This window comes from Cariama cristata, unplaced genomic scaffold (assembly GCF_000690535.1).
Source record: "Cariama cristata isolate BGI_N322 unplaced genomic scaffold, ASM69053v1 scaffold15912, whole genome shotgun sequence".
Lineage (NCBI taxonomy): Eukaryota > Metazoa > Chordata > Aves > Cariamiformes > Cariamidae > Cariama > Cariama cristata.
In genome coordinates this window covers 1-26,274 of record NW_009602289.1, presented here as the reverse complement: position 1 = coordinate 26,274, position 26,274 = coordinate 1, and the positions used below count along the sequence as shown (strand labels likewise).

The following is a 26,274-nucleotide window of genomic DNA, read 5'->3' as shown; positions in this document are numbered from 1 at the left end:
TGTCTCTCACTGATATTGGAAACTGCCCACAGAGTGTGTCCTCCACAGCCACAAGATGAGGAGCCCATAAGTAAGACAGGCCTGAAACTAAGAAGTTTTTGATGCAAACACAGGACTTTACCTGGTGAACTAAAGCAGGGGTTGTCTTTGCTGGTGATATACCACTGTTATGTCTGCAAGGATGAGCCCTACAGAGAGCCATTCTCACATCAATCCAACAGCTCATGCTTAGCTGGGCTGCACAAATGTTTATTAAATATAAATTGAGATTTTCTTAGTTCTCTGGAGACAGTGTTGGAGATTTTCTGGCATCTATTTTCTTCTCAACTGCTGATCTGCAGCTCTGTAAACCAAGCCATGAGATGGCAGACTTTTCATAAAGGCGGAAGTGAAGGGACAAGAAAGGATTAAACTTGCAATCAGGCTTCTAGGCTTTATATTTTGAAGCATACATGACCTTATCTAGAGTGAGAATTGCACTTAATAGCAATATATATTGAAGCTTCCCTGCTAACTGTGAAGTACTTAAACAGCTGTTGATATTCACTTCATGGGTTAAAAGGAGACAGTGACTGGCTTTGACCCAGCAGCTCTCTTAATCTCTCCTCTGTCTCGAAGGGTGGATACTGACATTTCTTTTAAAGCAACTCCTACAAGCTCCTGCAGAACTGAAAAGTCAAAAAAACTTGTGCTTCACATCACAGAGGTTTAACACATCCCTTTGTGACAAGAACATCAATACATTTCCGAGGAGGAAAACAGGGAGCCCAGAGTTAGTATTTAATAAACTGTCAGACTCTGACACCAAGGCCCAGTCCTTGCTAGCCTGATTTCATCCTTATTTTCTGAGTTCTGCTCTGCTGGTGGTTGCAGGCAGATAGACACATCATCTTACTCCCATCATTGAAACAGAAAAGATCTGCAAAGATGCTGTCCAGTAAAGAACTGAGCCACATTGCTCTGATTGAGAAGTATAAGTATGAAGAATTGAAGCATGTGGTGATAAATTACTGTTTTCAAAATGTAGGTTGAAGCTTGAAGCTTGATATCATCTTCACTTAGGTTAGTATTCCAGAAGCTGGAGTTCTTCTAGATGGGAAGAAGTTGTCTTAACTATTGTTATGCTAGCATGGGACTACAACAAACATCACCATGTTCTGCTTTGGGCCTGCTAACCAGTGAACTTCAGGTCTTCAGGGCAATGTTGATGCAACAAGTTGAGAACTTGCCCTCACCTGGCAGGCAGATTATGAAAGTGTTTCACTTTTAACTGAAAAGTTGCTTGTGATAGCAAGGGTCAGGTCCATCTCAACCGCCTGTAGGCTGGGGATCCATAGAGTGTGATTCATCAGTATATTCTAAATATGTGCTTTAAGATGAAATGAATCCACTCTACTGACTAGAATCATTAAATCTCACTGAGTTGAAAGGAGTTTAAAGGGGCTAGTTCAGATGTAGCTGTTTATATATTGCCAAATTAATCTTATTCTTAGTGGCCCAGAGCCTTTTAACTTGCTGACTAAATACTTTTCTTGGGGACACTATTACAATATTATGTGGTTTCACCAGTGCTCCTTAGAGCAGAATTTGGTCCCCTGAACCAATGAATAAGTTTTGTTCTTGTCTCTTTTTGGTGCTAGGAATGCTAATGAAGCTTATTCTATTTGTTTGGTTCCCTGATAAGTAGTTATAACACTATTTTTAAGCACACTGTTTCTATAGGCTGCTGCAGACATATGTAGTCACCTTTTAGAACACACACTTCTGTGAAAAGTGAGCAGCTGGGTAGATTTTTACATGTTTATTGTACCTATTGTTGGAGCCAGTCTCTGACACAGATGAAATAACATTGGGGTATTTTTTAATTCAGCAACAAGCATACACAAAAGCTTAAAAAGTTACTCAGAATGGCAACTTAGATTCTGTATGAAAATGGAAAGTTTATGAAGAACTGTTAAAGCTGGTATAAAGTACCTGCTAATATGAGTCAGGTCACAGAAGCTGGTTCTGGTCTTCTAAGGATACTGTTAGGCATGAAGTGACAGAAGGAAATTGGACATGTGTGTTTGTAGCATTGACTTAGCATTGTGACTCAGACTGCTCTCCGTGAATGACAGGGGTCCTCCAGAACTCCACCTTATCCTGCTTGCCACACACAGCCTCTCCCAGATCCTCTGTTCAGGTGTCCCAAGGACTCCTTTCTTCTTTCTACGCCAAGTAAGGGGCAGTGTAGGAAGCTCTTGTCCACCTTGCCAGTGTGACCCAGGGTTTGGTGAGATGAGCTTTACTGCAGGTGTGGGTTCAAACTATGAATAGCAAAGATCTGTATTTTGCTGTTAATGGGAATGAACAAGAGCAGCGAAAAGTGTCAGTGTACAGGTCTGAGGGTCACTCACTAGAAAACGAAAGACTTGTTAGCATCTGCATTACTAATGGAAAAGTAAAACATCTTAACCTCTCCATCAGACAGATGGAGACAGTCCAATGTCTTGTTTCACCCTGACCATTGAGTGACATGGGATATAAATCTTAATTTTTCTTGGAAGCTTTTAAAGGTAGCTGATGAGTAAACAATCACTTCTTTTGTTCCAAAGCAAGAAGAATAGGCCCAAAATGGCACTTAGACCTCACTCAAAAAGACCAGGGTTAGACTGCTCAAATATCTTGCAATCAGACATTACATCTGGTGAGCTCAAAGCCTGGAAAGCACTGTTGTGTCAGGCATACCACGACAGAGTGCAGACACCTCTACAGGAAACCAACCATAGTGCAACATATGTGCCTGCACACATACCTCTGGGCATGATCACACATGACAGCAGCAAGAATTTGCATAGAGTTTATTACCGTTGCTAAAGTCTAAATTAAGTACTTGAACACACAAGGTTGTACAAGGTATGAAGTGTAGTCACCTACAAAGTGCAGAGGAAACCAATACAGCAGCAACCATGACTGCCTGTAAGGCAAGGTTTACATTATTCCATATGTTTATCAGGGAACTGAAATAGTCTGAAAAAAGGCAGGGAACCGAGATTGCACGTCATAGATTTCTAGGCCTTCAGTGATGGTCTCTCTACTCAAAACTGAAGCTGAAGAACTGCATAAAGAGTGAAAAGTGAGAGACAAGAGAGAAGGGAGGCAGGGAGATTTATTTTCTCATCCTCTCTGAGACATGTCCACTTTCCAAACTCTGTGTGGACAAGTAGCAGAAGGAGGTCACTCTCCAAGAGGATCCAACCTCATACCATTATGGTATGGGAGAACATGCACTTTGAAGAATCTTTGATTGTGCTAGTATGCCTACCCTTTTGCACTTCTTTGAGGATTTCCATGCTGTCCAGTCATTGCCATACTCTGCACCTAGACTATTCATTTTAAGGTAAGCGTTATCTTGCCCTGACCATCTGCTTGCTTTTATTTCAGCGTCCAGTTATGGCTGCAATCACAATATGCTCCTAAACTTAAAGGGGCATTTCAGGAGCCAGCACTCCTCAGTCGGTGGTACTTGCTCTATCTTGTACTCATGCCTGACACTGTTCTCATCTCAGTGATATGATGCTGGCCATTAATGACATATCATCTGTCCTGCCTGCCTTGGCCTTGACTGAGCACAAGAAGGGAGAAGAAAATACATCTGTGGCTTTTCACATTGCTTGCAGGTGCACCTGTCCTAAATGTAGTTCTTCCCAAGCTAATGCATTTTCCCTTAGCATCCTCCCTCATAACCTGCATAAACACAATGGATGTGTATCCATACAGACATCCTGCCCAAAACCCATATAAAGATTCCCATGCACTCCCGTACTTAAATGCCACACTCACAGCCTTGCTGATATACTGCAACAGTCACAAGCCTGAGTCCAGCTGGAATATACCAGCATATGTTCATATAGTCCTGCTCACAGGAGTAAGCTTCAGCTTCTATACTTAAGTGCTACAATATCCCTTGTGTGACCACTGCTTTTGCAGAAATCCATGGAGCCAAGACATAACCACATTGCTGTCTGTTCTCTTCAGTTTACTTGTTGTGACCCAGGAAAGAAATGGACTCGTACTTCCCAGGTATCACAAGCAAGGCCTGATTCAGGCTGCTGCCATTTTCTAGCACATAATGCTTTTGGTAAACCCAGGTGAGGAATCTTGTTCATGGTAGACGGGCTTCTGAAGAGCCCTGGAAAAACCCTAGGGCTGAAGAAGAGATATTTTCTGAGAGACACAGGAAATTCTCAGCCCTTTGATGATACCAGTCAATCACCGCAATGGTCATCAAACGGACAATGTAAGTGTGGAGACTTAAGTGCTCAGCTTTTTTTCATGGCATCCAAACACCATCCATCCGGCACATTCTCACCTCTTTTTTCTGCAAGCATCCCTGGTTGCTAGCTGCCTTGTTGTGCACTGCCAGGGATCACAAGCCATTAAAGTAATTTTAGAAGTGTGATGTGACATATTTCTTGGGCAAAGGAGTCATTTGCCACCATCTTTCCCTTTTAAATGGCATCCATAAAGCCACACAGACAGGAGAGTCTGGTAAGACACAGATTTGGAACCACCTCCCAGAAGTGGTCAGAAAAGTAGAGGGGACATTTAGCTATAGAATACAGGTTTACGAAGTACACGCACCACATTGTATGTGTTCAGCCCTGGTGCATCAAAGCCAGGAGACAAACCCTTGCGATCGAATGGATAAAAGTTAAAGAGCTGCCCATTTTGGGTCTCCAGTGAGATGGAAGCAGAGCCCAGGTGCAGAACACATGGGAACTCCTTGTCAAAAACAACTTGGAAAACACGATCTTCCAGATGGTGGAGCTTGATTGTCCGGTACTTTTCAGGAATCAGCTCTTCCACGTGAGGCCCAAACTGCTGCATGACCAGCACCCCACCAGGTCCAACTTTGATCTCATAGAAAGTCAGATTGGAATAGGTATAGTAGCCAACAAAAGGGCCTGGATTTGGAGGGGGAATCAAGCTTTTCTCTGCCTCTCTGAATGCCGTCTCCATGGCAGGAATAAGATACTCATATGTCTGAGTCACAACATCTCCACCCTGAGGCCTGGGCCCTGCCATAAGCACAATGAAACTCAGGCGGAGCTTGGGGATAAGAGAGAAAGTAGCTGAGTAACCATCGAGGTCTCCGTCCTTCCTAATGACATCATAGCCCAATTGCTCGTTAATCTCCCAGGGTGTGCCAGTCTTGTTAGCAAAGTATTCAGTGGAGCACTTAAACAGAGGGGTCAGCATCGTCTTCACTGTGTCAGGCTCTAAGAGACGACGGTGGTAGGTGCCTAAGAAGACCATTGCCAGCTTGGCAAGGTCAGCAGCTGTGGAGTACATCTGGCCAGAAGGCCTGTACCAGCCGAGGTCATAGAGAGGGGCTGGCTGTCGGCTGCTGTAGAAACCCACAGCCATCTGGGAGCAGATGGGCGGTGTGATGTCAAAGCCAGTATCCTCCATGCCCAAGCGGTCCAGGATGTTCTCTGAGATCCAGCGCTGGTATTGCCCCTCAGCTGCATGGTCGGCTAGTACATGTGCCATCAATGAGAAGGCCAAATTGCTGTAGTGGCATCTGCAAAGGAAGAAGAATATATCTAGATCAGCCTTACCCCAGTGATACAGTGTGGGTATGACTATTTAAAACCAGTGGCTAGGTCTCTGTTCTCTGGGGAAAAATTCTCCTTTTATCAGATCAGATGGCATGCTAAAGAGAGAGGAGAGATGAAGGAGGGACAGAGAAAAACTGAATGTTATTGCCTTGATTTGTTGTTAGGAAAGAGAAATTTCTTACAGGAACATCAGCGTAACTATTTAACCACCATACACAGAGGGAGAGCTGGAGGCAGAAAACTAAAAAAAAACAACTTTATATAAAAACCTATATATTTGCATATGCTGACCTATTGTTTATAATTGTTCATCAAAGAATATATCAATTTTTCTTAAGAGTGGAGTTAAGAGTTACAGGTTCTTACCTTAAAGGTCTCAAAATCCCAGGTAAGCCTCTTTGGAGATTTAACACCGTATAATCACTTAAGTACCTAAGCTACCTTAAGATGGTAAAAGCACTTAAAAAGCACTTAAAAATCTACAAAGCAGCATCCAGCAATGTTGAGTCATTAAAGACACCTGAGTGCTTCACTCTTTAATATCCATAAAGTGATCTAAGTCTTTAAACTTGTATGAAGTTTAATGACATGAAGACATGAATGGGCACTTTTTTTCAAACACATTTTCAAAATTCATGTTTTCAACCTTGTTTGTTTTATTTTTCCAATTGTGTGAAGCCATGTATCTCACTGAGGCCTACTTCATAAATTTGACACCACTTAAAACATTTCCAGCCCATCTAGCTGAATAAAGGCATGATGAGTACATATAGTTCTACCCCAAGAATAAATACATTCTGGGTCTAAAATTTTGTATCTGAAATGGAGCTGAATTTCAATATACCCAGGAAAATATGTTAAAATTTCTACATCAATGAATAGGAATTTCCTTTAGGAAGAATAATCTGTTAGCTGTGAAGTATATCCAGGAACAAGGAAACAGAGTTAAAACTATCAACGTGTCAAGTAATAACAGGTTGGCAGACTATGCATGACATTCTTATGTATCTTAATGGTGAGCATAATATAAAAACCAAAGAAGATGATGGTATTAAAATCTTAAAATCCTTTAAGGAACATCTATTGTAACATCCTACGCGACATGAGGCAGAACTAATACAAGGTTGCCGTGATCGAGCCATTGAGTTTTCTAAGCTTGCAGACTTCAAGCCATGGTGAATCCTCAGCAACCCTAGGCAAATTATTTCAGAATGTAATTCTATTCCCTAAAAATTTTGCAGACTTCAAAAGTTTTTCCCAGTTAGTCTGAATCCTTTTCCTCACCTGCTATCTGCTGGATCCTGTTCATATTTTTGAGTGTTTGCAACCTAGGCAATAGACTTTTAACAAGCTATGTAAATTGTAACAAACATTAATAGAATTTATAGGTAATTGAGAGACGTGCAAATCATTACAGATATAGCATGATTTTTAAGCCAAATCTATAATGATTTAAACTGATTAAATTAACATGCCTTTCCACTTTTGAAAATCTGCATCTTTCACAATTTAAGTCTCATTGGACCTAGCTATAGCAGTTTAATTTGCCTCATCCAGGCTTCTCACTCAGGCTCTATACAAATTAAAAAAAAAAAAAAACCTTGGCACCTCCTTCCAGCCTAAGACAGATGTATGGGTAGATGGCTGAAGATCCCTTTAGGAATGGCTGTCCTTTATCTGTTGGCCATGGAGACTGCAGGTGGGGCTAGTATCAGTGGAGAACACAAACCCAGATCAAAAGCTCCTAAGTGAATATATCTGACCTGGTTCCTGGATCAGCAACCAAGACATCATCTTTCAGGAGAGCTAAAGCATCTTGCGTGTTGCCCTTCCACAGCAGGCTGGTAGATCGCAGCCTCCTGGGCAGACCTGTGGCATGGAAAAGAGAAGTTAACAATTTGAGACAAATCATGGTCCAGGAAACTTTGAGCCTGGTGAAGAGTGAGCAAAAGGCAAGATTCAATGGCATGATGGAAACAACAATGATGCACACGTATGCTTTATACCTATAGCAAATGTGCCGCAAGGACCTGTTCATACTGGACTGCAGGACACAGTATACAAGTCATGGACCACTGAATCTGGGTAATGTAAGTCCTCCCCCAGCACCAATTCCAGGCTGCTACATTTCAGTAAAAATACCTTGATGATTAAAAATACCCTGTAGACCCAAACGTATTTTGGAAGAGAAGGGCATACTGTGTGTTGGGGAAATCCCTGTCTGTATTTCCATATGACTGTATTCCCTTGACTACAAAGGTGTGTGACAGCCCCTTTAAACAGGTTTTTGTTCTTTACACCTCGCTACAGAGGGCTTGAACTTCTCTGAACCATTCCAGGCTTGGCCTAAAGTATTTTTAGCTTTTTTTGTTTTTCAGCTTTAGGAATATTTATTCAGGGTTTATGAATGTAGAAAAATTTAAGTTCTTTTCACTTTTAATTCCACAACACTGAACATGGATTCCCTAAAAACTTTTGGCCAGGACTTTTCAATATGCCAGAGCTCCTTTGCAGAGGATCTACAGCTTGCCAAGTCCAGAACTTGGATTACATCTGGAATTCAATCCTCATTGCAGTTTACAGCTGACTGATTTAGAGGTTAGGAGGAAATCATGAGGGGGTACATGACAGAAAAATGACTTGCAATCGTTTGCTCAGTGAGCATGTGCTTAATCATGGCAAAGTTGAATGAGGCCCTATTCTTATGTAGCAGCAACATCTGTCTTTCTCAGTTGGTCTGACCTTGGGATTTGAACTGGAACAAGAGCACTTTTTCTGCTTCTGGTCTGTGGTTATTTGTGCAGGTCAATGACCAGATAAGAGATGCACTGAGCATCTTCCAGTTGACAGTGGGCTCCTTCATTTCCTACTTGCCACAATGGCAGCAAAGAAAATGTTGCACCACTGAGAGAGTTCAACCAGTGCCATGAAAGCAGTGCAACATCTTTCTTGAGGTTCACTAGAAATTATAAACCAGAGAATGTGTGAGGATAACAGAAGATCCACAGTCATTGATTTATACCTCATGGGCTGCTAACTGATGTGACAAGCATGCTGTTAATAATTTACAATAGCATCTCATACTGTCATTCATATGTATTTGAAAATCATAGTCTTAAGAACCTGGAGCTTCTCTCTAGCAATGTACCCATCAAGTGTTGAGGAGAAAAATCTTTGGAGTTTTGTAATACGCAATGTAGAAAAGTCCAGATAATGAAGATATATTATAGATCAGTTTCCGCTGGAAAAATTTAGATGAAAAACACTTTACAATATGTTATACAGTGGCTTTGATCTTGATGCTAAGCAGAACCTATTCTCTAACAGAACTTGTTTTTGACAGACATTGACCTCAACATTCATTTGATTTTCAGTTGGGATTTTGAAACTGCTTCTCCTTCTAGTAAATTGTCAGGGTTCAAGCTGGTTGGTGTGCCATGCTGATGTGGTCTGGGAAATTTAGGCCACATTCTAAAAAAAAAAAAAAAAGAAATAGGAATGTAAAAGGAGCCAAGCAGGGGCACAAATCCAGCAGCGATAGAAGCAATGGAATGGCTCTACATTACAAGCAGTTATGCTGTGACCAGGTACACTTTTGAGATATGCTTCCTACAAGTATTTCTAGGGCACATCTCACACCTCACTAGGTGACAGGGAACTGCAACAGGGCTGGGAGATTCAGCTCCAGCACACATTGCTCCTGCAAGGAGCAGCCAGACCAGCTTCAGGTGCTCCTGAGAGTCAGAGGGGAATAGGCAGAGTTGGTACCTCTGAGGACATCATCAGGCTGGCTAGAGAAGAGCGGAGCGGGGCTGGGCAGGGTTGTGCACATGTCTGTCTGCCTCCTGCTGCCACTGGCCACTTCGGGTTGTTTGTCTGTTTGTTTCCAGATTTCAGTTCCATCATTCTTTTTGGGGGAACTCTTATTTTGATATTGGCTTGCTTCAGGAGATACTGTACTCTGTCCTGAGGTACTGCAATTTGCCTACATGCTGTTTTGGTCTTAGATCCTAATTTTAGGGCATTTATTCCAATCTGGAACTATCCCGGTGCTACAGAGTTTAATTGAAATGCTGCATGACATATCAGCACAGTCTTTTTAGCCATTAAATTCTGGAATCTCGGAGTTAAGTATTAGCACCTTTATTTCTGAGAAATGTTAAAGTTCCTCTTAGTCTTGTGAGCTCCTTCTACCATAAGGTAAGAGTTACACAATTATGAAGGTAGCAGCAGATTAATAGTCTTCTGCCAGCAAGTACAAAGCTATTAATAGCTCAGGAATCGCAGATCAGGCACCACACTGACAGTTAAATTTAGCTCAGCGATCAAGGTTGATCTGTTCAAAGCAAAGAGGTTTGGTGTCACTTTGATCCACAACTCTACATCTCAGAAAAATGAGAGCACTCTGGGCTGGAGCACAAAAACTATTATGCAACTGGAACCTGTTTTCAGTGCAGCTTGGCCCCTTTCCTAGCTGGTGGTCTGGACAAGAGTTTCCTTTCAGCACTCCATGAAGCTACTGACAACTTGTTTTCAAGGGTCATGCCTGACCTCTGGGAAGTGCAAAGGTGCAGGGTCCATACTGGGAAATAGCCTCAACAGCAACCTCTTTTATCCCTGGCATATGGTCTGTTGCCTCTGTGGTTTCTTTCAAGTGGCATAGTGGTGGGCAGAGGGCAAGCAGGTAGCAGTGTTGTCTCACCTGAGAGCTGGCTGGCCATTCTGCGCAAGGTAACAGGTGAAGGCTTAAGTGGCATTGAGCCTTTTTCCAAAAAAATCAGCCCATCTGCTGTGTATCTCTGTTCTGATTCCTTGAGCCTTCCCAGAGGGTTCTTAATAACAAAGTTCTGGGCATAACGTTCCAATGGGTCATCAAGAGAAGTGACTTTTCCTTCCTCCCACATCTTGTACAACATAATAGTGGGAAAGATCTTGGAGACACTGGCAATTCTGTTAAGGAACAAATATTTGTAAAAATTAGGCATTAAGAAAACCATGAATCAAGAGGAAAGATGGTCAGTACATGAGATCACCCAAATGACCCACTGCCTGTAGCTTTACTTGCAACACCTTTGTTAATTCAGAAAGCAATGGCTAAAATGCAGATAAGAAGCTTGAATTAATATCCTTAACTCTGGCCTTTATGGACTGCAACATAAACTTCAGTAGTATCTCCCCAATGGTGCAGTGGGCTACAAAACTTTTGTTGTTCACTTAATATTCACAAAATGACATATTTTGTAAATTATTGCTTAGTAAATACCATAACAAGTTGCAAGTAGTTTATTGGAATTTTTAGGTTAAAATGTCATAAAGTTTTACATTTCATATTCAGAGTTGATATTTGGGTGGCTTCAGAACAGAGTCAAATTTACAAAAGATCTTCTGGAATAGGAACTTCAGTTCTATTTTGTTGGTTTTCAGAAGCGGGTCCGTGATTAAGAGGGATGGCCAGGGACATTCACATTGTGCAGCTAGGGGTGAAATTCTTGGATTAGCACAAGACAGCCTAGAGCAAAAGCATTTGCCAGTAATTTTTTCATTAATCAAGAACGAAAGTCCGAGGTTTGAAGATGATCAGATGTCATTGTAGTTCCAACCTTAAACAGTGCCAACTGGCAATAAATTTTTGGGGGAGTCTCTGTTGCACAACCAGTTAGCATGATTGGCTGTTAACCAAAAGGCTGCTGGTTTGAGCCCACCCAGGGACAGGTTCCCTTTTGCCTGCCAATGGCAGGGGGGTTGGAACCAGATGACCTTTAAGGTCCCTTCCAACCCAAACCATTCTATGATTCTGGAAGAAATAGCATGAGGTTATCTATGCAGGGATTTTACCATGATGCAGAAAGGGAAAAAGCAGGTAGTCACAGCTGCTGAAACTTTCCGAAAGTTGCTTATTCCGAGGACAACATTTGATAGTCAGAGTGCAGCCCATATGTTTCATATATAGCACAGTTATAAATCACTGAAAACAGATCTTTAAAGGAAGTGAACACTTCCTTTGTATTTGTTTTTTAACACACACTAACAGCTTGATTCTGTCTTCATCTAAAAAATAATGGCCAATATGGCTTTGACTTCCCTGGGAGAATGAATAAGCACACAGGTCTACTTTATGTGTTCAGGAGATATTCTTCCCAAACACCATTTTTTGCTAGATTGAACTTTTTTTTTTTTGTATCCTATGGCACTGTCTCCTCACTGTTCACAAAATCTGTGCTAGCTCTCAGTCTTCAGATTTGTGCCCTAGACCTCCTCAAAGCATGGAGACATTCCTATGTAAGCAGTAGTATGTTTACAGGTTCTTCAGGATGGTCACTGCTATTTCAATTTAAAATAATGTCAGATCAAATTAAAAATTAAAAAACCAAAACAAAATCCCAGAGTAAACAACTCAGTAAGCCACAAGCATATGATAATTTAGGGACCAGTTGAAGCATTGTCTCATGAAGTTTCAGTGTAACCCAGAAAAGGTTTTTCCAGTGGACCTGAGCCAGTAGAAGATGTGGCTTGTGACAGTGGCTCTGTTCCCAGATACCAGATTTCCATATGTGTATCTGCTCTTTTTCTACCTCTCACGCCTGTAATACATCTGTCTCACCTGTAAATAGTGTACTCATTGGGCACCACTGAGGAGGGGTCTGAACCATTCTTCTTCCCAAAGTTGCCTGTCCAGAGCACAGTGTCGTTGTAGATAACAATGGCAGACATAGCAGGGAGACCAGAGCTATGAATCTTTTGGCGCAGCATCATATCTACCTGGAGAATGATGAGAAATTATGAATTTCTGAATGAAGAGTCTTATAACGCATCTAGTCTGTAACAGGCAGTAGATGACCCAGACCATCAGCCCTCCTTACTTCCAAGCACTTGAGAGTGATTTTTTCAAATGTGTTTTGTCAAAATAAAGTATTTTAACTGTACTGTTCCTTTGAATTACTTATCCGGTATCTTTCTTCAGTCTACACATCCACAGTGTAGAAGAATGTGGTGTTCATCCTTGTAATACCTATGATGTTTATAGGATTAAAAACAAATGCTAAAACCTAATAATTGCCATTTCTTCCTTTTTAAATTGTACTGTCCACATCTGTTCTTTGCACTGGTATTTTAGGTTCAAAGATATATTGGAAAAAGGTGCAGACTTCTCAAATATCCCATGACATTTCTCATGCCATGAAACATGCTAGAGCTTGGACTACTGTTTAAACTGCAATCTGAGAAACAGCACTGAGCAACTAGAGGGCTGTGATTGCTCTTTGCTCCCTGTTGTGCCAGCATTGTGCAGACCTAATCAGCCAGCTGTGCTCCACCCACCTCCTGCAAGCAGAAGGCGTTGGTCTTGCTCTTTTATGACTTTTTCAAAGCTATGTCATCATAATGCATAAGTTATCTTTTGCACAGAAAGGTTAAGACATAAGAAATGTCCTTCCAAGCCCAGTATTTGAGACAAGAAAGGTCATGATGTCCTCAGGACCTCTTCACTGGATGGACTGGTGAGGTGCACTGACAGCCAGCAATGGAAACACCCAACCTGTGCAAAGTCCTTCTGTAGTGGTTCTTTGCACTCCTGTCCCCATGTGCCAGTGGCTAATCTAGTATGGCTAGGTACATCAGCACCTCCAGAAAACACACTGATCTCATGTCAGCAAGTAGGGTCCTCCTTAGTGTTGTCTCATAGAGAGTCTGGCATGTAGATCTGCCTGGACTTGCAGAATGTTGATAGAAATACCTGATGCTGTTCTAGACTCAAGTGTCATTGAAACCGGTACTCAGTGTTTGGATTTGGCCACTAGCAAGACTCTTCTGAGGAAAATGTAGGCCTTTCTGATAAGTAAAATTATTTACTCTTAGAAGATAAATGTTTACTTAAGCCTCATGTGTGAATGAGTATCACTCTCCTGTTTCAAGATGCTATGGGCTAGGAAAAAGTCCTCCCCTGTATGCAATATAATTGCATCTGGTACTGTTCAGGGTCCCGGTTTCAGGGTTCCTGGCCTGGCACAGGACGGTAGTTTGTCTCAGATAGTGCAAGATCTTTAGGGTGGGTTCAAGTGTCCACAGATTTAGGCAGAACTTAAGGGCATCTGAAGACACACTTTTGAGATGCTGGTGCCTCAGACCCCTTCAAATACCTATGACTTTCTATGCATCTACTTCACAGGTTCTCTGTGCCTTATTCCATCTGCAAAATAGGAATAATTTTACCAGCCTACTTCAAAGGAGTTCTTGGATACTTCATTTCTGAGGAGTACAAATAAGGGAGGTTAGACGACTCTGTGATGGACACTCAATCTTCTGCACATTCCCCTACCTCTCTGACTAATCCGAGTTGAATAATAAAATGCCTCTCTACTGTAACCCCAGAGACAGCAACAGAGGCTTCATAAAAGTGAATGTGAAGTGATAGCAATTGAAATTCACTGTCGATAAAGCAATGTGCATGCAGGAAAACAGCCCTAACTTCACAACACATACACACAGATGGGCAGTGAGCTGGTCATTAGCACTCAGGAACAAGACCTTGGGGCTATGATGGATGCTCCTATGTAAACATTTGCTCAGTGCCCTATGGCAGAAAAAGAGGTAAATCAAAGATGAGGGATTATTAGAGAAGTAACATCAAATAAATCAGAAAACACCCTTTTATCACTGTATAAATCCCTGATCCACTTGCACCTTGAATACTGTATACAGTACTGATTTCCCACATCTCCACAAGAGTATGTTAGAGCCAGAAAAGATTCACAGAAGGGTAAAAAGAATGATCAGAGCTGTGGTACAGCTTCTGCTATGATTAATTAAACTACTCATGAGAAAGGGGCAAATGAGAGACTATATTATATGATAGGGGTCTACAAAATCAGGAGTGTCCTGTCAGAGCATGGCAGTCCTTATGGTCCATACAGTCAAGTCAACGCTGCAATATTTCCTCATTGCAAATAGAGCCTACCAGAATTTCAGACATCTCTTTCATTCAGATGCAGGCCCCCTTCCTCTTCCCCTTCCCCTCCATTCCCTTCCCTGAAGTTACCTACAAGTAGATTTTGATTTTTAAACGGTGGCATGAGGAAAGCCAGCAAAACAGTAAAATAAAGAATTGACAGTCACTGATGAATAGGAACTAGTTACATGAGTCACCTACTTTCCAAGACATGAGGGCTGCCTAATAGTAGACAAGATATCAAGAGCCATCATTTCGTGTTGATGTATGCTCACTAGACCTTCCGACGGACAAGTAAAAATGTTCCTTCATCGTAGCTTACTCTTTAGATAAGATAACTGTTCTGTATTTTCAGTGAAGGAGTTTTATATACCCATTTCTAGATTCACATGTTCTCCACCTCCTCGATTCCCCACCTCCTTCCCCAGAGATGTTCAGGGGAAAAATATATATTCTCCCCTTTACACCTTCAGAAAAGCAGTCATGAGCTCTGTCTTCATCTGTTCCCTTCTCCTCACAGACCTTCTCCAACGCATCCTTCAGAATGGGGATTGGGTGATCCAGCGGTACTGGTTCAGGATAGCGGGGGCACATCTGCACAGCTTCTGATCTCACTTTCATCACAGATGGGCCTGGAAAACATTTCAAAGATAGCATATGCGACTTCAATAGGCACACTAACAAGCTTGAACCTCACCCAGCAGTCAGTACTAGCTTTCTGGCCTGTGTTGTCCAAAGCTGAAGGACACTTCTACACAGAATTGTTTCTATCCCACATAAAACAGAACTTGAAGAGGGCACTGTGCTCTATTCTTGCTTATTCCAACATGGGATGGACACAGAACTGCAATAGGCTTCAGTTGACTCTGCAACCTGTAAGAGTAAGGAACTAGGACTACAGAAGACTCTATAGGGTACCTGACAGTGGGTTTAGACCCCATGAAAGTGCCCTGTCCATGTCTAGGGGAAAGTCTGAGTTTGGGTTCAGGACAACAGAGTTGTGCCATGCATATTGTAACCTCAGAAAATGGATGTAGAAGTGAATTGTGAGTGCCACCTGAAATCCAACACTACAACAACAGTGATAGGCTGCATACCTAGTATATTAGCTGTCTTCTGAATTAGCTGTATCCTGCATATGCTAGAGACATACCTTAAATTTTTGTGGCAAGCAAAGATCTTTAAACAGAGTGGGAGATGGGAACACTCTTACTTGGAGCCACTATTTTCCCAGTCAATCCCAAGGTGTTCATAAACACAGCTCCTCTCCTCTGTAAGCTGTAAACAAAATGCTTATTTACCTTTCTGCTTACCAACTGAGCACGAAGCATTAGAAACACAGATGAGAAGAGAAATGGCACTATGAAAACTTTGAGATGAATGGGGATGGTTACATAAGAGCCTACAGGCAGCCTCTGATAGTGATGAAAATGTAGGGTCTGAAATCTCTTCAGACACTGGTCTATGAAGTACCTCTGGCACCTTCACCATGGATATTATGCCACTTTTGGGCTACTTAAAACTCTGATCCAGTTACACTGCATATATTTCATCCTTGCACATACCGTGCCTTGAGTCTATCTGTTGAGTTTTCTATAATCAACATAAGGGAATTCTAGTGTGAACTGGGAACTTGAACTCGTTCAAAGATCTAAGACTAGGGGAATATGAAAGGAAGCAAACCCATAAACTGAAGCATGTGATAAGGTGTAAAAGAAAATCCATTCTAAACTGGAGTGACTTTTACAAGCAGATGCTAAAGACAGAAAAGATAGTGTATGTAAAATAATATGTGTCCTTCGTATATCAATTAACCTAAGTTAGTGCCAGAAGTAATGGAGCTTCTCTGGACATCAGCAGAGTTACATGGTACTCCATCAACCCAATGCTCATCTGTGTCCTTGCACCAGCTAGGAGGAACCAAATTTATGTGCTGTTTGGGGAAGTATGTCCACATGAGGAGAAAGCTGTTTATTGGTCTCACAAATTTCTATGGCAAACCATGACCAAGCTTAAAGATGACTACTCACTGGGCTCCACCTTGGGGAGGCCGTACTGCCACAGAAAGCAGCCCGTCATTGCAACAGACAACAGGAAGAAGAAGATGACCAACACATGAATCCATTTCACCTCCATAACAGTGAGCTTGAGGAGGCTCCTGCTGCTAGATGCCTGCTGTAAGCAGAAAAGATATAATCTCAGACAGAGAAAAACTGCCTCTCATGCATATCAGCTAGGTGAAAGAGGCACACTACCTCAGAGAATAAAGCTACTGCAGGGACATGGACTAATTCCAGTACTACTGCAGCACCAAAGCTGGGCGTATCAGCCCACATTGAAATAACTGGAACCAGAGATGACTTCTTGTCTTCCAGTGAGGTTTGTAAGACATTACTCTCCTTACCTTGTTGGCTTTGTTGGTTCTTGTAGAAGAATACCATCCACTCCTTTTGCCTTTTCCTCTCCCTGCAGATGAACCTCATCAGCCCAGGCTGGCAGGATTCTGTTACAGCTCTCATTTCCTCCCTTCTCAACCATCATGACTTATTCATGACTTTGGCATCAGGTATACGGTTGGACTTGATGATCTTTGAGGTCTCTTCCAACCATTATGAGCCTATGATTCTATGATTATATGATTCCTGGGTATCTTTCCAACTCCTTTTTTCCAGAGTCCAGCATCTGTTCATAGCAGCCACTAGCCATATGATCTGAGCAGATCCAGCTTTTATAGATGAATGATGGAAATTTTCACCATGTACTGCCCTTCCTTACACTTCTATTTTGTGCCTGTAATTCCCATTATATCATGGACCATCTGTAAGCTTGGCATTTACAGATGCCATGTTTTGGAAAACTGGCTAATATTTTGGGTTTGTGCAGCTCTCACAACACTGGAGACCATCCAGGTTGGTGATACTACCACATAAATGTTGAAGAAAAACAAGGCACACATGACAAATTATTAGGTGCCTAAGCATGAGCTGTGCTCTTTCACTGACTGTAGGAGGTCAATAGGGTGCTTTTGAATGTTTGGCAATTAATGTTATAAAACATATGGCCTGCCATTTGTATCCAATATGGTTCACATTTCAAAGCTGTTTCAGGTTGTCTGGACTCACTTGTAGGATAGACAGACTAAAATACTCCCTTTAGATTTCTACATGGTCCTTTTTTTCTTTTTTGAGATACAGGATAGTTCATGCAAAAGCTTCTGCAAGTCAATTGAGCCTTGTCACTCACAACTAGGGAATCTGCAGAGCCACTTCCAGACTTGCAAATGGCTCTGTGGCTCTGTAAGGATCCATCTGGGGGATCTAGCCCCTGCTGACACTCTACGTTGCAATTCCATTTTCTGTACAGTAACAGAAATACATCACAATTATTTCTCAAGCCCTTTAGCCTGTTCAGAAATTCCCACATAAGTTTCTGAAGGCAGCTTACTTCAGGTTCTTCCATAACATAATTAAAACTTCAAGGATGGCTTAAGACCATACAGGTGCCTGCAGACCCACTCAGACTTGAGCCTGCTGGAGCACACATGCAGTCTAAGTGACGTGTTCCTAAATAGGGGAATGCCACTTTGACACCAAAATCAGATTGTTTTAGATATATCAACCTCATACAGTGCCTTAGTAGGCAGGAGATCACGTCCACACAAGGAGAGGCCTGTGTGTTGAGATCTCTTTAATCACTCCCATGCTGGCAGGCTTCAGTTTATGCTGAAGGGCGTTGCCTAGAGCTGCAATGAGATGCTGTTTTCCTGCAGCAAGGAGTGCGATAGGGCACTCTTTACCCTGGAGTAGTCATGAAGTGACTATTGGATTTAGTCCCATCATAATAAGGTGACTCCCCCACCAACCTGCAGTTCCTCTCACCATTTTTCTGTCTCTTTCCTGCCTCACTGAGAAACCTTGATTTCTGTGTCCCTAAGAGCGGAGTGAAAGGAAAAGATTTTCTGGTATATGCCTCATCTCATGAACTCCAGAGTCCCTAGATCACTAACAAAAGACCCAAAGATACCAACACTGAACTCTCATCCCTTAGTTCAAACTGCCCTTTACCTCCTGTGGACGATGAGTGCCCTGAATGTCTCTTTTGTTCTCTGACCCATAATCTAGGCACAATGCAATGAAACTATGGGAATGCTATGAAACTAGAGACATGGATCCCTCTTTTATTGATGGGGCATCAAGTGTGAAAAAGTATGAGGAATACTCATTAGCCTGAGGAGATGCTTTACCCTCTAAGCTACCCTTCAGGAAAAATACCACTATTTCCCTGTATCTGGGAAACTGTCAGACAGACTCCTCACACTTCCCACTCCAGGATCTGTCTGGTCTCACCTCCCTTTCAGCTAGTTTCTCCATCTCACGTACATTGCTCAATGACCATCACTGCTAACAGCATAAACACAGCAAGCCATGGGGAGGGAAACCGCCAAGCACTTAGACACATGTAAATGAATGCAAACAAATGCAGAAACAAGTGCACACAGCTTCCCATAGGCAGGTTAGCTGTGTGCTATGTTTTTTCCCCTGAGCTTTGAAAAATTAGGATGTGGGGGGTAAGAAATGGAGCTTTCACAAACACCACCCAAGTACACTGCCGTGCCCCACCATGCTTATCTAGGCAGACCACCACAGACCCTGCAAGCCGCTCTAGTCAGAGGCACATTTCAATATCGGTTAGGGAGAGTCAGAAAAAGCCCCAGTCTCCTGCACATACCATCTCCAGAAGTCGTCTCAGTCCCAGAGGCTGTTGTCAGGCGCCCCAGCTTGTGCGTACCATAACAAAACCACACCATCTGATCTCAGTTGCAGTAGGCGGGAGCAGAGTGCCTTGCCATGCTCCTAAATGCAACTGCATTTCACAGGCAGGTGCTGCTCAGTCATTCTGGCTGAAGTAGCCGTTTTTAGCTCCCTGACAGTACTGCTCCAGGTTTCCCTGTCCATTTGACCCATTCAGACCCTCCAGAAAGTGCTGCTGACCTCCCCTGGGCAAGGAGATTAAGTGACAGGGACAGAATGGCATTTGCGCTCAGGAAAGTGCCTGAGAGATTGAATGTTAATTCTTCCTAATGCTTCTCTGCCATGTGTGTGAATCACAGCTGAAACCATGAGGGCTTCGCAATCTATTTATAGCAGCTTCATCTCCTCCTGACATCTGAACAGGAGGCGATTAACTCATGAGACGGACAGCCCCTGTGTGCCTCCAGCCAGCCGTCCCTGGTCAGGCTTGGGAGGGGGCAGGCCAGGCTGTTCACAGGAAGAGGAGGTGGGAGAGCTTAAGCCAGGAGCTTAGGCACTCTCTGGGCTTAATCCTGAGCAGCCTCCTGGAGTTCCCCCACAGAGATAGACAAGGGAGTCATTCCCAGCTAACAGGCTCACTAGACATAGATGAAGCTTGTATTTTCTTTCCTGTTAGCTGCTGGGGACTCTGAAGGATGGTGGAAGGTTGTGACTTGCACGAGGTGAGCCTTACCCGCAGCTGTAACCCATCCATGGCCACTCAGAAGTCTCTTCTCATCCCCTGCGCTGCCTATCTCCACAAACAAAATGCTCATAAAACTCTGTGATGAAAAGAAACAAAAACTTAGTGCACGAAAAAAACAGAGTCAGAGCAAGGAGGGAAGCTCAGAGTAACAAAGCCCAGATCAGATAAGCAGACCAGCAGGGAGGGACTGGTTTTGGTTAGGGAGATAAACAACAGTAACTACATGAGGTAAGTCCTCAGTAACACCTTCCCTCTTTCTACCTCTGGTTTGGCAGCACCTTGCATTTACTGCAAAGGTGAGATCCAAGCTCTGAGACTTGCCAGGGCCCACAGCCATCCTCACCCCACCTCCCAAATACATGGAACTGGAGCTTTGAGACCTTCAGGGCTGACATATTTCCATTGTGCCTGCTTTGCAGGATCCTTCCAGCCCTCTGCCTGGCTTCTCAGCCTTCCTCCCTCTGCACAGCCAACAACACCCTCCTTAGTCTTGGAAATCACAGACAAAGCCAAGAAACTGTAAGACAGATTTGGAAGTCCCAAGACAATGGCATGGATGCCACCATTCCTGTAAAATCTCCCTCTTGTCTTGCTATCTGGCAGCAGCAATTCAATAGGCAAACCCCTCCATAAGAGAGCTCTTACCAGCCTTGTTGCTACCCTCCTGCTTGCAGTGCTGATGAATTTGGGGCTGTCCTGGAGCTGCAGATGTTAAGAGCATCTGAAGCACTAATCCCAACAGTCAGCCTCTCTGAGCACAGATTAATCGGCCATGCCTCACCCCTCCTCAAGCAACGCAGCATCTGTCCAGGGATGCAGCCAAAAGGGAGTGTTGCTGGTGATTTCATGGCTCAAACAATACAGCAGAGGAGCTGGGGAGGTGAGTATCCTTAACACACTGTGAGCTGGAAATGTTAATAATGATCTGCCATTATCATGTAAAGTACATTATAGATGCTCTTCAAAGAGGAGGGCATGGTCATGCCCCCAGTTATGCATCAAATCCAGGGGAATTATGCACCTCAGGGGTCCTGCCATCCTATTGCCTTTTTCAGATGTTCACAGGCAACGGTATTCTCTTAAATACCATCTCTTCATTTCAGTATCTTCAGCAGTGACCCAGGCTCCGACAGTGCTCCAAATACTCAAGTGAAGCCTATGCAGCCATGTGCCTGTGCCCCAGAGTTCTGCCCAAATTTTGCTGAACGGGGCTGCAGACGACCTCCTTATTAATCAGAGTAGATCAAGCTCTTCACAGTTTTGTTGCTCTCCATTTCTGGGAACTCCTATTTCCTTCTGTCCCTGCTACCAACCTTCCCAGGCTTTCCGTCGCAGTCTGTGCAGTGATCTTCCCTCAAAGCCAAAATGAAGAAGTGCACATGTAGGTAATCGCGGTCTTTATGTATTACACATTGTCATCCCATTCCTTCTTTTTCACTCCATTTTTGCAGAGTTCATTAAAAACATTAGAGTTTTTCAGTCTCCAACTCAGTGTGATTTGCAGCAATTCACTCGTTATCCCGTGTTTCTTGACCTTCTCTCTGTGAGTCATTGGCTGTGTGCTTTCCCCCCCAAAAAAGACCTCTGTACCCACAACCACGACAGAGTCTCAGTCTTTCCTGGCTCAGCAGTGTTTTCTAAGTTTCACTTTCATGTTTTTCAGTCCCTCCTTGCAACTGAATGGCCTTCCACTGCCTCAAAGAAGGGTCCCATCTTAGAGAAACCTCAAAACACAGCAGAAGGGGGGTAAGAGGATTTTGTGCCCACTCTGTCCTGAGAGGGTTTCCAGGACATCTCTCTGACCCAGAGAGCCTCTCAATCAGGAAGGTAAAGAGCAGCTGTCCTCCCTGCTGCCTGATTGAACATATACTGCACATAAGTGACTGCACACAAAAGATTTTGTGTTTCATAACACCAGTTACAGCAAAGCAACACAGCCTCAGGCTGCAAAGGTCAATTCGTGAAATAGCTTTGACCCAGAAGCACCAAGAAGTCCAGTGGGACAGGGAATGTCTGAAACAGACAGCTGTCCAATGACTTTTTAGGCTTCTCTACCCCCTCAGCTGCAGATCGGTGCAAACACCTGTGCAGGTCCCAGGCCAGCCCAGCAGATTATCTGGCTGCATCTGTCTCTGCTTCCAGCTTGTTTGGAGCCAGCCAAGCACCGTCACAATCACAGGCACTTTGCATGGGGCAGGCTGTTCCTGGAGCAGTGAGCCAGAACACCCAGCAGGCTCTCTGCAGCTAACTTAGTTGGCCAGCCCTGCCCAGAAACAATGTTTGTCATTGGCCCTAATGGGTCTAATGCAGAGACACTGGAAATCAGCAGCGTGAGATATCACCCACACACAGAGCCCCTTCCCCCCTGCAGCATCCTGCTGGGCACCCCATGCATTTCATTCTTCCAGAATCACAATCATCTTCTTGAGTTCCTCTCCCATCCCATTTCCCTAGCTTAATCTGGGGGATATAATTTGCCATACTATACAAAGTATAGCATATATACTATATGCAGAACGGATTTGGTAGTGGGAGGTTGCAGATGTGGCCTCTGGGGAAAGGTCAGAGGCTGCCTTGTCTTGGTTCCAGTCAGCCCTGTAACAGACTGATCATAGGCCAAAGCTGAGCCCACCAGTGAAGCTGGTGATGCCTCTGTGAAAACATATTTAAGAAAGGGCAGAAAACACCAGATGGAAGGAGAAGCAAGGATCAAAGTGAGAAACAAAAGAGGAACAGCAAGGTCAGAGGAGGGGGAGGTGCTCCATAGTGGTGCAGATATTCTCTGCAGCCCATGGAGGACTCATACCAGAGTAGATACACCCTGTAGCCTGTGCAAGGGACCATGCTGGGGCAGATATACACACAGCAGCCCAGGGGGGAACCACTCCAGGACAAATGGATGTTCCTGAAGAAAATGCAGCCCATGAAGGACCCACACTGGAGGAGATTTTCCTGATGGATTGCAGCCTGTGGGGATCCCATGCTGGAGCACAGGAAAGGTGAAGAGGAAGGAATGGCAGAGAGAAATCACTTTGTACTGCCCTTGACCCTTTGCCCCCAATCCCCCCTTTTGGGGGGGGGGGGGGAGGGTAGGTAGGGGAGTCTGGAGTAAAGAAGTGAAATTGAGTCTGGGAAAGCAGGAGGAGGAAAGGTGTAGGTTTAATGTTTGTCTTTTTGTTTCCCACTACCCAAATTTGTAATTACATTATATTTCAATTGGTAATAAATGAAGTTACTTTTCTCCAAATTGTGTTTGTTTTGCCTGCAACAGTAATTGGTAAGTGACTTCCCTGTCTTTATCTCAACCCAGAAGATCTCTTGCTCCTGTTTTTTTCGTATTTTCTCCCCCTTTCCTGCTGGGGGAGGAGAATGACTGGGCAGCTGGGTGGGAGTTTTGCTATTGGTCAAGGCTAACTCACCACAGGTGCATAAGGAAAGGCTCTCCCATACGACTTTTTCCCAGTACTGTTCTGCAAGATCTCTGCCTTGAAGGGTATTTCTGCCATTTTCCTGCCACGGGCAGGAAAAAAAAGATGCACTTGGAGGTCTTCAGGAAGGTCCCAGCTGCTGCTCAGGCCACTGGTTCAGGGCAAATCCCTACACAGAGAACTTGTCAAGGATTGGTTTTGCTAGCTAGAAGGAACTGATGTGAATTTTTGTGCTCAGAGGTGTGCTGGCTCCTAGACTGAGAGAAAAAGCACATCTGAGCTATTCCTTTATCTATAAAGTAAACAGGCCCAGTGACAAAGCAGTGAATAATCGTGTCTCTCTGAAGTATGGCAGTGAAATGCACACAGAAACTCGGGCTTAAACAGACCCTATCCCACTGTGGGAATGCCTTTTTTCCTGCTCTATGTAGCCAATGATTCAAACCCAACAGAAGTTGTCTGGGTGAAATTTTACCCAAAATACTTGCACAATCTCAAATGAAACAGCCAGAGTGGATGAATCAGATCCTGATGTATAAGTAGCTTAAAGAGAAAGAAGAAATTAGGAAATGAACTAAGGCAGGCTCTTAAACAAATGGTCCAAGCACTTTCTGTTTGCTGGGGAGAACAGTGGTCATGTTTCAGGGACACGGGCTCATCTGCACTACCATCTCTTTATTGGGCTGTCTGTCTTTTAGCAGTGACAAAGGGGAATTTGCAGCAGGAAAAGCAATTGGCAGCTCTAACTGCCTTCCTCTCAAAGCCAGCCTTTGAACCAACGTGGAGGTGAATGGGGATTTTCCCCCTTCCACAAGCCCACATTGCAGAGCTCAGCCAGGGACTCTGTTGTCCCACTGGGTGTCCTTTGTGTCCTACTGGGCACCATTGTCAGCCTTTGTGTCCCATTACTAGCTGGTTCATTTTCTTGATAGTTTTGTATGGCTGAGGTGAACTTTGAAAGTCAAAAGATAGAGCAGAGTGCCAAATGGGTTCCAGCTACATGTTCCTCTATCCAGGCATACTAGCAACAGTGCGGTCTCGGATGGCGATGGAGGGGGTAGCCAGCATTGCCATTTGCTGGCATTGCCCAACTCAGGATTTCAGAAAGCAAGAGTTAGAAGCCTCAGAACAAATATTCGGTATTGGAGGCAATTAGGACATGTTTTCAAAGGTTTCTCCAAAATAAGTAGTACAGAGGCACACTGTTTTTACTCTTTTGTTTAACATGTCAAGATCCCATTTGGGAATTTATTGAAGAACTGTTTATCAACAGATTTGTGATAAAATAAAAAAATGTATAGAAATGGAGAATGCTGCTCCATGCTACAGTATGGGATACACTAAATTATGTTTCATGAGGATTTGTCAGTGCCCTGAAAGCATTAATGGCCTAGACCAGCCTCCCCTGGAGCCTCCACCTACATGCCCTGTCTGTTGGCCCAAAGGGCTGCATTTAAGCTCAAGACCTGTGCCTTTAGTCCTTGCCTGAGACATATTGTAAGACTACTGGTCCCCAGTGCAACCTTGCCCATTCCCATGCCTGGCCGTGGACTCCACTGATCCTGACCCTGACATGTGGACTGACATTGGACCTGCCTCATCAACACCAGCTCCCCTGATGATGGAGACTCTTGACTGAACCTGGCCACAATGTCTGGTGCTGATCCAATCACCTCTACGTGGGTACTGCAGGGCTGGGTCCTGGCTGGTGATGTCCCTGCCCTGCTGGCCATGCTATCGCCCTTGGCTCCTGACTCCCTGTCCCTCTTGCTCCATGACAAAGCTAGAAACAGTTACTTCCAGCCCCGAAGTGTCATCCATTTCTTTTATGTTTTAGATCTGCCGATGCTAAAACTGGTTTTTTAAAGACTGGGAAATTCCCTCCACTTTCTAGGGCATAATTATGGCAACCTGGCACACCCCATTGTCTTCACTATCTAAAGCTGCACTAATCTACATTGCATTTAGGCTTTGCAATTCGAGGTATATAAAAAAGTTTAGCTTTCCAAGCAGGGATCTTCAGCCTGTCTGCTTCAAGGAGAATTTCACGCAACCAGAAGGGCCACTGCTAGCATGGGATCCGTGATGCACAGTGTGTTTGCACTGTCAATAGGACCTCATGTGAGAGTGAGGTGCTCAGAGGCATTCAGACACGGTGGCAGTGCCTGTCACAGCCTGGGCATCCCTCCAGACTCTGCCAGGGAGAAGCAGAGATCTCATGTTTCAAGTTTCCTCTCTTTTTCCTCAGTCACAAAGCAAGATGAAAATTTTCTCATCTCAGAAAGGGAAGGATTAATGTGAATTCTCATCAGTACTCTCACAACACAAACAAACAGAAAGGAAGAAAACAGTAAAATGGAAAGCGTTTGCCTTCTTTCAACCCGCTGCCTTGAGCCTCAGAGAAACTGCTTGTCCCTGAGGATTAGGCCTGACCACATGCCTCTGTGAGAGGATCTTTGCTATACCTACTGCAGATTTAGTTCAGTAGAGAGGAATACGAGGACTGTAGCCTTTCCCTTACCTCCCTTTTGCAGTCTGGTGAGATGGTTTCGTGCTGCCAAGAGATGCTGGGTTGGTGTGTGGGTATGCAGCTCCTCCATCCAGACAGCAGTTGCATCCACCTGGATTTGCTGTTCTCTCAGATCCTCTTTGCTGCTGGGAAGACAGAGAGAAGAGACTAAAACCCAGCACAAGCAGAAGAACGACTCCATGATGTAAGAACTCCTTCACATCCCATGCCCTGTCTCTCATGTGTGCTCTCTTATGGCTTAAAGACACCTGTCACCGTTTAAGGCTGGGCCGG

The 26,274-nt window shown here is 43.8% G+C and overlaps 1 protein-coding gene across 1 annotated transcript; it reads right to left on the bottom strand.

Moving 5' to 3' along the window:
- Positions 1–4,587: 4,587 nt before the first annotated feature.
- LACTBL1 (lactamase, beta-like 1) lies at positions 4,588–16,683 on the bottom strand. Its single transcript, XM_009694708.1, has 6 exons — positions 16,578–16,683; positions 15,070–15,179; positions 12,205–12,362; positions 10,306–10,553; positions 7,367–7,472; positions 4,588–5,566 (listed from the first exon to the last, which is right to left on the bottom strand). Exons 1-6 carry the CDS (start codon positions 16,681–16,683, stop codon positions 4,588–4,590), a joined length of 1,707 nt encoding a protein of 568 aa, XP_009693010.1.
- Between the last annotated feature and the right edge of the window lie 9,591 nt (positions 16,684–26,274).